This window comes from Antechinus flavipes, chromosome 3 (assembly GCF_016432865.1).
Source record: "Antechinus flavipes isolate AdamAnt ecotype Samford, QLD, Australia chromosome 3, AdamAnt_v2, whole genome shotgun sequence".
Lineage (NCBI taxonomy): Eukaryota > Metazoa > Chordata > Mammalia > Dasyuromorphia > Dasyuridae > Antechinus > Antechinus flavipes.
In genome coordinates, this window is record NC_067400.1 from 175699788 (window position 1) to 175713654 (window position 13867).

The window sequence follows — 13867 nt, forward strand, 5'->3', positions numbered from 1 at the left end:
CATTAGGAAGCAGCAGTCATAAAAACCTTTTGATATTGGCTAAAAAATAGAATAGTTGATAAGTGGAATAGGTTAAATTCACTGGACAAAATAGTTAATGACTATAGTAATCTAGTGTTTGAAAAACCTGAAGACCCCAGCTTTTGTGATAAAAACTCCATATTTGACAAAAATTGTTGGGAAAATTGGAAACTAGTATGGCAGGAACTAAATATTGACCTACACCTAATACCACATACCAAGATAAGATTGAAATGGGTTCCTGATTTAGACATAAAGAGTGATATTTTAAAAAAATTGGAAGAACATAGGATAGTTTACCTCTCAGATCTGTGGAGAAGGAAGGGATTTGTGACCAAAGAAGAACTGGAGTTCATTACTGAACACCAAATAAATAATTATTATTATATCAAGTTAAAAAGTTTTTGTACAAATGAAACTAATGCAGACAAGATTAGAAGGGAAGCGACAAATTGGGAAAATATTTTTATATTCAAGGGTTCTGATAAATGCCTCATTTCTAAAACATATAGAGAATTGACTTAAATTTGTAAGAATTCAAGCCATTCTCCAATTGGAATCTGACAGATTGCACAAATAGGTTCAAAAGTTGAATCATGTGACACTAGTTCTATTCAATTTAATCTTCATGGTAGACAGCAGTAACAAGCAGTTTCTATGAGCCTCCACTATCTCCTGAATGGAAGACAGCTGGAAACTTCCAATGTGAGAAGCCAGCTGACATGATAGTAATGCCAAGAGAGTAAAAACTGTTGCCAACATCATTTTTTTTTTTTAACATTCATTAGAGAGGATATTTTCTATTTTTCTTTTTAAAAAGTTACAAAACACCTTCCATGGATCTCAACTCCTTCTCAGAAGATTATAGTGACAGACAGGTGGATACTTTTCCATAGTAAGGCAATCCATTTAAACAAAAATAATATTTTTTGGAAGTTTTGCCATAAGTATGATTTATCTATTTCTTTAAATAAAAATGCAATTTTTTATTAAAACATTTAAATTTTGATAACAAATAAGAAAATGCTATAATTTTAAAGAAAATAAAACTTTAGGCATAATATTTAGGTGCTTTACACATTATTGAATTTATTATTTTTATTTCTATTCTTTCCTCTCCTTCCCATATTTTGGTTTCAAAAAGAGAAGTCCTTGTTTTTTTCTCTTTGAAAAGAAATCCTAATTTTTCTCTCTCTAATTTCAGGGTACTAGATCTTGTAGCTTATGCTATATATGACTCAGTATTAGCCCTGCTCTTTTTCAAACTTTATGGAACTAATAGGAAGGAATGCCTTCTATTCAACTTGATTCTATACTAGAAATAGGATCCAAAAATCTAGGGCTTGTTTAAATTGATATTGAATTCCTTCATGCTTTCCTTCATGGCTGTAAATTATACCAATATTTTCTTTTCTTTTCTTTTCTTTCTTACTTTAAAAAGTATAATAACAAATATATAAACTTACTCCTCTCTCATTTGGGAGGCATAATTCTTTCCCCACCTTGCACCATTTGATTGTTGGAGAAGGAAGGTTATTAGTCATAGCTTAGTTTGGTTCTTAGAGAGTTCAAAGTCCAAACCCCTCCTCTGGCTCAAGTCTCAGGCTTGCTGGTTTTTCCAAACTTTCTTGGGAGGTTGGCTCATTGCATATCATCCGACCTGCAATCCCGGTTCTAAGGTCATCACGACTTGAATTCCCAAGGAGGTTCATCTCAGGCACCTATAAATGAGAACAGAGAACAGAGTCCAAAGAAATCTCTGGAGTCTAACTATTGCTGGAATTTTTAGAACCATGATAGGTGGAGAATGGAAAATTTTGGAAGAGGATTAGGAAGATTACCTGATGAAAATACAGATTATTATAGCCTTCTACTCAGTTTGATTGTAAAGTTGTTGATGGCTAAAATCTGCTGTTTTGGAAAATGGAGTTGGTAATTTTTATGCTTAGGGATTCTTAGGCTAGAGCCTATGGACATGTTCAAAAACATTTTTGGGTACCTTTATAATCCTATGTCTTTTATTTTATGCATTTAAAAACATCACTCTGAAAAGAGACCAGAGGTCATATCAAATTGCCAAAAGGTTCCAGGATGCAATTTTTTTTAAGAATCCTCTGTTTTTTGATGTGTGTATGTTTATACTCTGGTGTGTTCTTATATGGTTGGTATAGGGGATCTGAGTGGACCTCTTATGGTACATGGAGTCATTGTGTCTCAAAGTTAGGTACCAGAAGAAAACTGGATTTTCTGTTGGCCTAAGTCCTACATTTTCGTAATGTCCATATCTACCACAGAGTAAAAACAGAGTATTCTCAAAACAAGCATGAATGAATAGATGCTGGTTATTGTTTAGAAGTTTCCAATATTATAAGGGTTTTTATTATCTTATTGTGATATTGCACACAATATCATAACCTCTCAAGAAGTGAAGGAAAGGGATGCATTTATTGATTTACTTATTAATTTTTTAAATTTAAGGTTTACATAGAAAATAGAAAAATAGAACAAAAATCATCATGTGCACAGCAGAACATGAGAGGATTCAAAATATGTAACAATAGATTTCCATTTCAAGAAAGCATATATATATATATATATATATATATAACCCATCATATTCAGAACTGTCCATCTTGTTTTTGCTTCCTTGTACCTTTTCTTCTGTTCTCTTTTGTGCACTTTGTACTTTATTCTTTTCTTCTCCTTCCCCAAGCAAGCTACAGTTAAGCATGGATATATTTATATTTACATATTATATACATATACATCTATGCATATAAACATATAAATACACACATGTAGATATACATAATTATATATGTACTCACATACACACATATACATACATATATGCATTATCTCTTGTCTCCTATACCTTGTCTCCTTATACCTGCTAATTTTTCTACTTCTACCCCTTAACTTGCCTTGCTATTACTCAATTTCCCCTCCAAAGATCTTTTCCTTATCTTCTCCCCCCCCATCTCTACCCTCTCTTTTTATTCCTTTCTCATTAAACTACATACCTTATTTCACTCCCATTAATTGATACATCCGTCTATACTCTACCTTTACTATTCCCCCCCTCCCTTTTTTCTTTATAGATTTTGGAGGGTGCTATACCTTCTTGATATATATTGCCCTCTTTAATCCATTCGTGGTATAAGTAGCATTTCAGAACTACTAGCCTTTCACCCCCTTAATTCCTCTGTGTTGGTCCTTGCTTTTGCATCTCATTTGTATAACATAATTACCTTTTCCTGTATATTTTTGCTTTTTTTTTTTAGGATCACATCATACTCAGTTCTACCCTAATTTTTCTTTTGAACTACCCAATTACTAATGGTCTTATATTTCTACATATTATTCTTATTGACATTAATCTTTGATGTTGGCTCCTATCTCTGTCCCATTCTTCACACACCAGGCATTTTCTGGTTCCTTGTCCCTGAAGGAAGATTCTTAGTAGCACAGCTGGGCCTGGCATTCCTTATCCACAGAAGTTCTCTCAACATTCCAAAAGTCAAATCCCAACTCTCTACACAGTCTAAAAGTAGTAAAAGTTCCTATGGTTGGGTGGAGGCTGCCTCTAAACTCAACTAGCCCCAGAGTTCCCTGTTTGCTATTTCATTGGAGCTAATGATAAAATAGAGGATTTCTTCACTCCCCACAGCTAAGGGGGGGGTTAAAGAGGTTACTCATTTGCCCAACTCAAACAGCAACTGGATCATCCCATCTGGTGTACTATCTAGAAGTCTGGGTCTGCACCTATTAGAATATAGTATAAGGAGGGAAAAATGTGTAGTCAATTGAAAATGGCAAGACAATAGATATATCCTAATAATTCCTATTGACAAAATTCCTTCAAGAACACAAGTAGAAACTTAATGAATGTCATAAAAGAAATACTAAAGGAGAACTATTTTGTATCATCAAAATATTAAGAAAATTTGAAGGTATTCAATTAAAAACACAAGAGATAGATGAAGGAACAAATAAAGAAATGGTAAGATGATATCTAAGGAAAAAAACACCAGTGGGAATAAGTGAAATTTTAAAAAGGAAGATAAAAGTAAAATAGGAAAAGCAGTCATGATGTAAAACAAGACTGAAAAAATAATGGTCATACAAAATGAGTTTCTGATTTTTGAAACACGATGAATAATATTAGATATGCTAGAATTCCAGAAACTAATGAAAAAGAAAAAAAAGTTTATTTGCTTTTAGGACATAATTAAAGAAAAATTTCCAGAGTGCACAAATACTTTAAGAAGAATGGTAAAATCTTACTTATAATTAATCAAAATACATAAGTGGCAAACTATAGAATTACAAATATAAGGAAAAATTCTCCAAGAAATACAAAAGAAATTGAGAATTTATGTGACATTGGACTCTTTGAAGGAAATAAAGAAATTAGATTTATTCCCCAAAATTTAATTCAACAAACATTTTTTAAGTATCTATCATATGCAAGGCATTGGGATAGATGCTGAGGATACAAAGCAAACAAGATAAAACATTTTGGAGTGTAGGTAGTGGATCTGATTACAAAGTTCAGATAAATGGGCTTTCATGGAGGTGAAAGTATAAATCTGAACACAAACGGCTTATATGTATTTATAAAATGTTTACTGTCATGTAATCTTACAGTACTGAATTGTGAAGTTCTGGAGCAAGTTGAGAATTTTAATGATAGAAACATAATGGAATCTATTTTATAGTAATCTAATTAAATTTATTCTTTTTGATTTGGAATTTTGTCCAAATTTGGTCCAGTCTCTTCGGGCACTCCTGGATGGGTTGGATAAACTTTGCTTTGTGTTGTGTCCTCCGTCATTTGGACATCATTACAGACCTGACTGCCTTGAGTCATGACTAATATGGTTAGTATTAGGCCTCACTCCTGCCTCAATTCTTTAATCCTAATTAACAAAATATTTGTGTTATTTGAATTGATAGGATTATATCAAGACTTTAAGATCAAGGGATTTTTAATCTAAAAGAGACTACAATTATAGACCAATCTCCCTAATGAATATTGATGCTAAAATCTTAAATAAGATATTAGCAAAAAGACTACAGAAAATCATCCCCAGGATAATACATCATGATCAAGTAGGATTTATACCAGGAATGCAGGGCTGGTTCAATATTAGGAAAACTATCAATATAATTGGCCATATTAATAATCAAATTAACAAAAATCATATGATCATCTCAATAGATGCAGAAAAAGCATTTGATAAAATCCAGCATCCATTCCTATTAAAAACTCTTGAGAGTATAGGAATAAATGGACTTTTCCTTAAAATAATCAGTAGCATCTATTTAAAACCAGCAGTAAGCATTATATGTAACGGGGACAAACTGCAACCATTCCCAATAAGATCAGGAGTAAAACAAGGTTGCCCACTATCACCGTTACTATTTAATATTGTATTAGAAATGCTAGCTTTGGCAATAAGAGTTGAGAAAGAGATTAAAGGAATAAGAATAGGCAATGAGGAAACCAAATTATCACTCTTTGCTGATGATATGATGGTATACTTAGAAAACCCCAGAGACTCTACCAAAAAGTTATTAGAAATAATCTACACCTTCAGCAAAATTGCAGGATATAAAATAAACCCACATAAGTCATCAGCATTCTTATATATTATTAACAAAACCCAACAGTTAGAGATACAAAAAGAAATTCCATTTAAAGTAACTACTGATTGTATAAAATATTTAGGAATCTATCTGCCAAGGGAAAATCAGAAACTTTATGAGCAAAACTACAAAACACTTTCCACACAAATTAAGTCTGATCTAACCAACTGGAAAAATATTAAATGCTCTTGGATTGGGTGAGCAAATATAATAAAGATGACAATACTACCTAAATTAATCTACTTATTTAGCGCTATACCAATCAGACTCCCAAAAAACTACTTTGATGAATTAGAAAAAATAACAACAAAATTCATATGGAAAAACAAAAGGTCAAGAATTTCAAGGGAATTAATGAAAAAAAAATCAAATGAAGGTGGTCTAGCTGTACCAGATCTAAAATTATATTATAAAGCAGCAGTTACTAAAACCATCTGGTATTGGCTAAGAAATAGACTAGTTGATCAATGGAATAAGTTAGGTTTAAAGGACAAAACAGCCAATAACTTTAATAATATAGTGTTTGACAAACCCAAAGACACCAGTTTCTGGGATAAGAATGCATTATTTGACAAAAATTGCTGGGAAAATTGGAAATCAGTATGGCAGAAACTAGGCATTGACCCACACTTAACACCGTACACCAAGATAAGGTCAAAATGGGTTCATGATCTAGGCATAAAGAATGAGATGATAAATAAATTGGAAGAGCATAGGATAGTTTACCTGTCAGACCTGTGGAAGAGGGAGGAATTTATGACCAAAGAAGAACTAGAGATCACTATTGACCACAACATAGAAAATTTTGATTATATCAAACTGAAAAGTTTTTGTACAAACAAAACAAATGCAAACAAGATTAGAAGGGAAACAATAAACTGGGAAAACATTTTTACAATCAAAGGTTCTGATAAAGGCCTCATTTCCAAAATATATAGAGAACTGACCCTAATCTATAAGAAATCAAACCATTCTCCAATTGATAAATGGTCAAAGGATATGAACAGACAATTCTCAGATGAAGAAATTGAAACTATTTATAGACATATGAAAATATGCTCCAAATCATTATTAATCAGAGAAATGCAAATTAAGACAACTCTGAGATACCACTACACACCTGTCAGATTGGCTAGAATGACAGGGAAAGATAATGTGGAATGTTGGAGGGGATGTGGGAAAACAGGGACACTGATACATTGTTGGTGGAATTGTGAACATATCCAGCCATTCTGGAGAGCAATTTGGAACTATGCTCAAAAAGTTATCAAGCTTTGATCCAGCAGTGTTTCTACTGGGCTTATACCCCAAAGAGATACTAAAGAAAGGAAAGGGACCTGTATGTGCCAAAATGTTTGTGGCAGCCCTGTTTGTAGTGGCTAGAAGCTGGAAAATGAAAGGATATCCATCAATTGGAGAATGGTTGAGTAAATTGTGGTATATGAACGTTATGGAATATTATTGTTCTGTAAGGAACGACCAGCAAGATGAATACAGAGAGGACTGGCGAGACTTACATGAACTGATGCTGAGTGAAATGAGCAGAACCAGGAGATCATTATATACCTCAACAATGATACTGTTTGAGGATGTATTCTGATGGAAGTGGACCTCTTTGATAAAGAGAGCCTTAATTGATCAAAGGTGGACAGAAGCAGCTACACCCAGAGAAAGAACACTGGAAATGAATATAAACTGCTTGCATTTATGTTTTTCCTCCCGGGTTATTTATACCTTCTGAATTCAATTCTCCCTGTGCAACAAGAAAACTGTTTGGTTCTGCACACATATATTGTATCTAGGATATACTGCAACCCATTCAACATGTAAAGGACTCTTGCCATCTGGGGGAAGGGGTGGAGGGAGGGAGGGGAAAAATCGGAACAGAAATGAATGCAAGGGATAATGCTGTAAAAAATTACCCTGGCATGCGTTCTATCAATAAAAAATTATTTAAAAAAAATAAAAGAGACTACAGAAACCATCTAATCTTATCCCTTTATTTTACAAATGAGGAAACTAAAGAAGTAGCTGAATGATACTAGAGCTAGGATTAAAATTTTGATCTTGAGTAAAAATCTAATATTCTCTCTGTTACATTAATAAATTGTTCAGGAACATTTTAGTCTCTGGAGTTTTCAGATGTGATTAAAATTGGACCAGTATAGCACATGGGAATTTTTTTCATTTCATATATAATCTTATTTAGTAGCTGTACTAATATATATCTAATTATATTCATGCTATTATTATTTTGTAGGTTAAAAAGCTAGTTTACTTGACAAAATATATTAAGTCAACAATGAGAAGAAAATTTCTGATTTCCAGGTCTCAGGATTTTGCATATTCTAATAAGTTCATTCACAAGGGCAGAGACAAGAGGTACTATTAATTATTGTTCTTTTTAATAAGTGTTATATGATCATTATAATAATTGCAGAGTAAAGTTCATTCACAAGAGCAGAGACAATAGGGTAGAGCATCTTAAGTTCTATTGTTTGGTAGCTGTTAAGAATGTATTTGTGAGGATAAGATGAGAAAAAATTTGCAAAGCACTTTGCAAACCTGAAAGTGCTATATAAATGTTACTATTATTATCATCATCACTATCTTCATTATTATCAACATCATCATTGTCATTATCATCATTATCCACACTGTTGTCATATTTCCATGCGGAAAGTTAGAGAGGTTTCTTCCATTTTCTTCTTGTAGTCATTGTTAAATTTCTCATTCTGAGCCACAGTGAAGTGGTTTTTCCAATCTCCAACAATTCCTATAAAAAAGGAAAAGCCAAAGTCTTAGTTGTTACTACATAACTCTATAACAGTAACTACTTAGTAGTTACTATATAAACTAGTAGGATGCCTTGGAGGAATAACTTTTTCTTTAGAACCAATCCCAAGTCATCACAAACAAATACTAGGTAGATGGAATATATGACTTCATCACCACTAAAACTCTAAATTCTTTTGTAGGAAAAAAAAGTGTAAATTAAAGAGATGAGCTAAGAGGGGATAAATTAAGTCAAATATTTACCCTTTCTCATGAAGGGGGAAATGGACTGGTCCATAATAGTTTTAGGCACTGTAGAACGGTTTGTCATCGGATTTTCTTTCATTTTTTCAAATGATGTTTCCTGCACAATTTTATCCAGTATTGTTTCATCCAGGTTCTTTCCCATGAACTTCATCACCTTCTGAATTTCACGCCTTGGATTCTGTTGTGGGACAACACAAGGTTAGAGAGACTAAGAGGAAAATAAAACCATAATTTGAAAATGTTTATGAGTAAAGGGAGTATGTTTTGCTTTTATTTATTGATTTATCTTTCATATCATAGCACACTGCAATGCACATAATAGGTGCTTAATAAATATTAGCTGAAGAAGAGAAGACTAGATCAAAAGGATTAGACCTGAGGAGTGACCTTGATGTATTTCTGATAAATACACTTACTCATTCCTTTATGATTCCTTAGTTAGGGGTATAGACATTATTAGGCTCTTCTTCTCAAAACCTGTAGATAAGAATTCTCAATAAGAAACTATACCTTTCAGTTCCTCACTCACCTCTTTTATGTCCTCATAAAAAAGGAAGAGAATTTGGCGTTTGTCTTTTGCCTTCCACCATCCTTTAACATGGTCATACCAGGAACCACAGCTCACTGAAATAGGCAGAAAGGAAACACAACAACCTAAGTCAGGATGTACATGAACCTATAAATGAGCAATATTTACTTATTTTGTGCTCTGATATGATGTCATTGGGGGAATCTGTAGATCTTTATCATCTATAAGTCAAAAGAGAACAAGCTTATAATAATTTTGGGTGACTTTAATGCTAGAGTAAGCTGAGACTACTAGAGATGGCAGAGAGTCCTTGGAAGGAATGGAGCTGGAAACCGCAACAGCCATGGTGACTTATTATTGAAGACTTGTGCATCTCATGACCATTTGTCTTCCACTTATCTAAATGCAATAAAACTTCATGGATGAGCTATTTCCAATGAGAAAATGACCCTATGGCTTGGGCCCCCTATGTGTGGGGTCATGATGATAGCTCCCAGTGTCTACATCTACTGTTTTATCACTTGCCTAACACTAATGGGTACTATACTGATTAATTGATCTTGCAATTACATAGTAAATTTTTTTGAAGTTAAATGTAAGATTTATCCTTTAATATATTTGTCTTAATAAAGGTGACCAGTCTTTTAATCTTTTGAGATATTCCCAAAGTATTAGTTCTTAGTATTCTTCACTGGAGACTTTCTAATAATGGCTAGTATTTACATAGTGCTTTTGATATAGGTAGAAATGGTAAAATGATATGGTGATATCTTTTGATTTATATGTAATTTGGATTTGTTAGGCAGAGTTTCATGAACGCATTAGCCTCGATCTCTCTTCCAGAGTCATCACTGTCCAATGGTAGAACAGAGTCCAGATGACTGATACAGTGGATGATCTTGACATCTTTGATATCTAACCAAGATCTAAGACTATGTAATTATAAGAAGAGACTTCATACATCACTGACAGAATGTAGAATGAAGAAGGCAAAGTATGGCTCAGAATGCTGGACCAATTATAGACTTGTCCTCTACAAACTAAATATTCATATTCACCAAAAGCTGTGGCTCCAAGGCAAAATGACTATCAAAAGACTTATTGTAAACAGATTAGAGACCTTTTTTGCTATCTTGGAGGAATATGAAATGTACACTTGCCAACAAGACTGTTTTAATGGAGAACTCGGGCTCATGTGGTGGTCAGAAAAAATTTCTCTTGAGTTGGTTAATTCTGTGATATTGGAGGCCCTGGCTCAGGACTGCCCAGCATGGTATGGCCTCATTGGAGAGCTGTGTTTTATGAGCAAAGCAAAAATCAAGTGGCTCAAAAGAAATGTGAGATATCTGCAGTTAGAGAATCCACTTCAAATGTTCACATGGTGCCAAAATGTTTGTGGCAGCCCTGTTTGTAGTGGCTAGAAGCTGGAAAATGAATGGATGCCCATCAATTGGAGAATGGCTGGGTAAACTGTGGTATATGAATGTTATGGAATATTATTGTTCTGTAAGGAATGACCAGCGGGATGAATACAGAGAGGACTGGTGAGACTTACATGAACTGATGCTGAGTGAAATGAGCAGAACCAGGAGATCATTATATACCTCAACAATGATACTGTTTGAGGATGTATTCTGATGGAAGGGGATCTCTTCGATAAAGAGAGCTAATTCAGTTTCAATTGATCAAAGATGGACAGAAGCAGCTACACCCAGAGAAAGAACACTGGAAATGAATATAAACTGCTTGCATTTTTGTTTTTCTTCCCGGGTTATTTATACCTTCTGAATTCAATTCTCCCTCTGAAACAAGAAAACTGTTTGGTTCTGCACACATATATTATATCCAGGATATACTGTAACCTATTCAATATGTAAAGGACTGCTTGCCATCTGGGGGAGAGGGTGGAGGGAGGGAGGGGAAAAATCGGAACAGAAGTGAGTGCAAGGGATAATGCTGTAAAAAATTACCCTGGCATGCATTCTATCAATAAAAAGTTATTAAAAAAACAAAAAACAAACAAATAAAAAAAACCAAATGTTCACTTGGACTATTTATGCTTGACTTGTGGTAGAACATTCTGAACTCACATTGGTCTGATTAGATAAAGTTGGACACATACAATGACTCTAACATAATGATGTAATTTTGGCCCTCTTCAAGAATGAAGATAATAATCATCATTATGTTCCAGATATTGGGCTGAGCTTAATATGAAAAAAGGCAAAAAGCACTTTGTGTTCTTGAGGAGTTCCTCATCTAACAAGGGAGGCAGCAAGCCAATAATATGCACAACTGAACTAAATGAGGGATAAATAGGAAACAATGAACAGAGGGAAGGGTAGTGGAATTATATATATATAATTAGAATTAATATATATATGTACATATATATATATACATACATACATACATACATACATACATATGTGTGTGTGTATATTTAAAATGAGGGATTGGGAAAGGCTTCCTGTAGAAAGTAAGATTTTAAATGAGACTTGAAGGAAGCCAAGAATGTCAGCAGTAAAGATAAGGATGTTGGGCCTTCTCAGCATGGGGGATAATCATCAAAAATGTCTAGACTCAAGAGATGGAGTGTCTTGTTTGTAGAACAGTAATGAAGTCAAGTATAACCAGATCGAAGATTATGTAGTGGAGTATGATATATAACACAGGGAAGGTGTGTGTATGTGTGAGTAGGTTATGAAAGATTTTTAATGCTAAACAGAATTTGCATTTGGCCCAAGAGGTGATTACAGAGCCACTGGAGTTTTTTATTCTCTGCATAGGATGTGACCTTCTTAAGACATTTTTCTGATTATGCATTCTTTGGCTCAAATATAAAATCTGCTTCTAAACATTCTTTGGCTCAAATATAAAATCTGCTGTTAAGCTTTTTAATCTCTTCATGATCTGGCTTTGGTCTGTCTCTCCAGGCTTCTTACATCTCTTCACATACTATACCTTCCCATCAAAGTGACCTATTTGCTGTTCTTCATATACAGCATACCATCTTTTATTAGTATGACTTTGTACTCCAAAGCTAGAATATACTCCCTTCTTACCTTCCACAAGAAGAGAACAAGAATCCCCCCATTTCCTTTAAAACTCCATTTAAATGTCAACTCCTATATTCCTGATACCCCCTCTCCCCATTATTTTGGGTTTATTCTCTATATTTTGTATTTATTTAGATGTGTACATGCTGTTTTCCTCAAAGGATCAATCCATATGTATGTCACATCACAGAGATGTGAGACTAGAAACCAGAAGAGAGATGAGGGTTATGTAGATTTGAAAATTATCATCATAGAGATAACAATTGAATCCCCACTTTTTACAAATGAAATAATTGATACACACAGAATCTAAGTGACTTGCTCAGGGTCAGAGAATTAATGCCTGAGTCAGTATTTAAACCTAGAATTCTGACTCCATGTCCTGGGCTCTTTTCACTTTTATCTAGCCCAATGATTGTCAAGCTTTGGCAACAGACTTTGGGAAGTGAAACAAATGGTCTTGCCATATCTCAATGTACATGCAAATAAGCAAACATACCTTTTACAAATAAAATAAAAATCCATCCATCCGTCCATCTATCTAGCCATCCAATTAACTATTGCTCTATTTAGTAAGATCCTTAGATAAAAGATGGACTTGTTACAGATACTATTTCTAACTGCAATTGGGTTCTGTTTAATCTTTTTTGACAAGAATAGAGTTCTTTTTCCAGAACAACTATGATCAATGGCAAAAAATACAGAAATTAAAACATAAGAAATTACTTCTGTTTCAGAAGAGTAAATATTGTATATAGAGAAAGTACTTTTCAAAGCAGTCATGAAATAATGGAAGTTATTGGATTATCTAAGATAGTTACTCTTTCCTAAATTTAATTTAAAAGCTAAGTCATTTTAGATAACACAGCAATTACTGAAATGTAAAAACTTATATTTGATAGATTTGTTTAATTTGAATGTGAGAAACCAAGTGCTTTAAATTCAATAACACATTTCTTCTCAATCTTGTACTTTACATGACCCAGAATGTGAATTATAAACTTTGGAAAGTCAGGCCTTTGGTAAATCATAGTATTATAATAAGATTTTTTTCCTCTATGGCATTTTCTAATATAGTTCTAAATTTCCCAAAGGTCTACAATTTCAACCTCAAACTAGATTCTTTACCATTATGAAGGCTCATACTATCTGGAAAAAAATTTAACCTAATGTCATCTTAAATTTTCATTTGGAAATTTCATTTTACAAGGTCTTGTTATATCCCAGTGCTGCATTGAATCAATAATTTTATGCTAAATGTGACTACTTGAACACTCTAAGTTTATTTCATGAATTATTTCCAAGGCTTTGCTCAATTCTTACTCCATTTTCCAAGTTTTCATGTTTTAGTTTACTATTAAGAAGCAGCTGTGTTATAATAGGGAGAACTTGGAGTCTGAAGAGCCTGAATGGGCTGATTTGCAACCTTGAGCAAGTCATCCAGTTTCTCTAGTGCTCAGTTTATTGCCTTTTCTATAAATGGAGAATCGACACTTGCATTCTAGTTGCTTGCATGTTGTCTGGGAGCTTTTTCAGAGCAGGGACTATCTTTTGCCTTTCTTAC

At 33.6% G+C, this 13867-nt stretch overlaps 1 protein-coding gene across 3 annotated transcripts in view; it reads right to left on the reverse strand.

The window, feature by feature from the left end:
- Positions 1-7659: 7659 nt before the first annotated feature.
- The window catches only part of LOC127553520 (sulfotransferase 1C2-like), a 31526-nt gene continuing 25318 nt past the window's right edge, over positions 7660-13867 (reverse strand). For all 3 annotated transcript variants that reach the window (XM_051984291.1, XM_051984292.1, XM_051984293.1), the window contains exons 6-8: positions 9245-9339; positions 8713-8893; positions 7660-8449 (exon numbers count right to left, since the gene is read on the reverse strand). In XM_051984291.1, the coding sequence (XP_051840251.1) occupies positions 8337-8449; positions 8713-8893; positions 9245-9339 (389 nt within the window). In that variant the 3' untranslated portion in view covers positions 7660-8336. The remainder of the gene's footprint in view (positions 8450-8712; positions 8894-9244; positions 9340-13867) is intronic.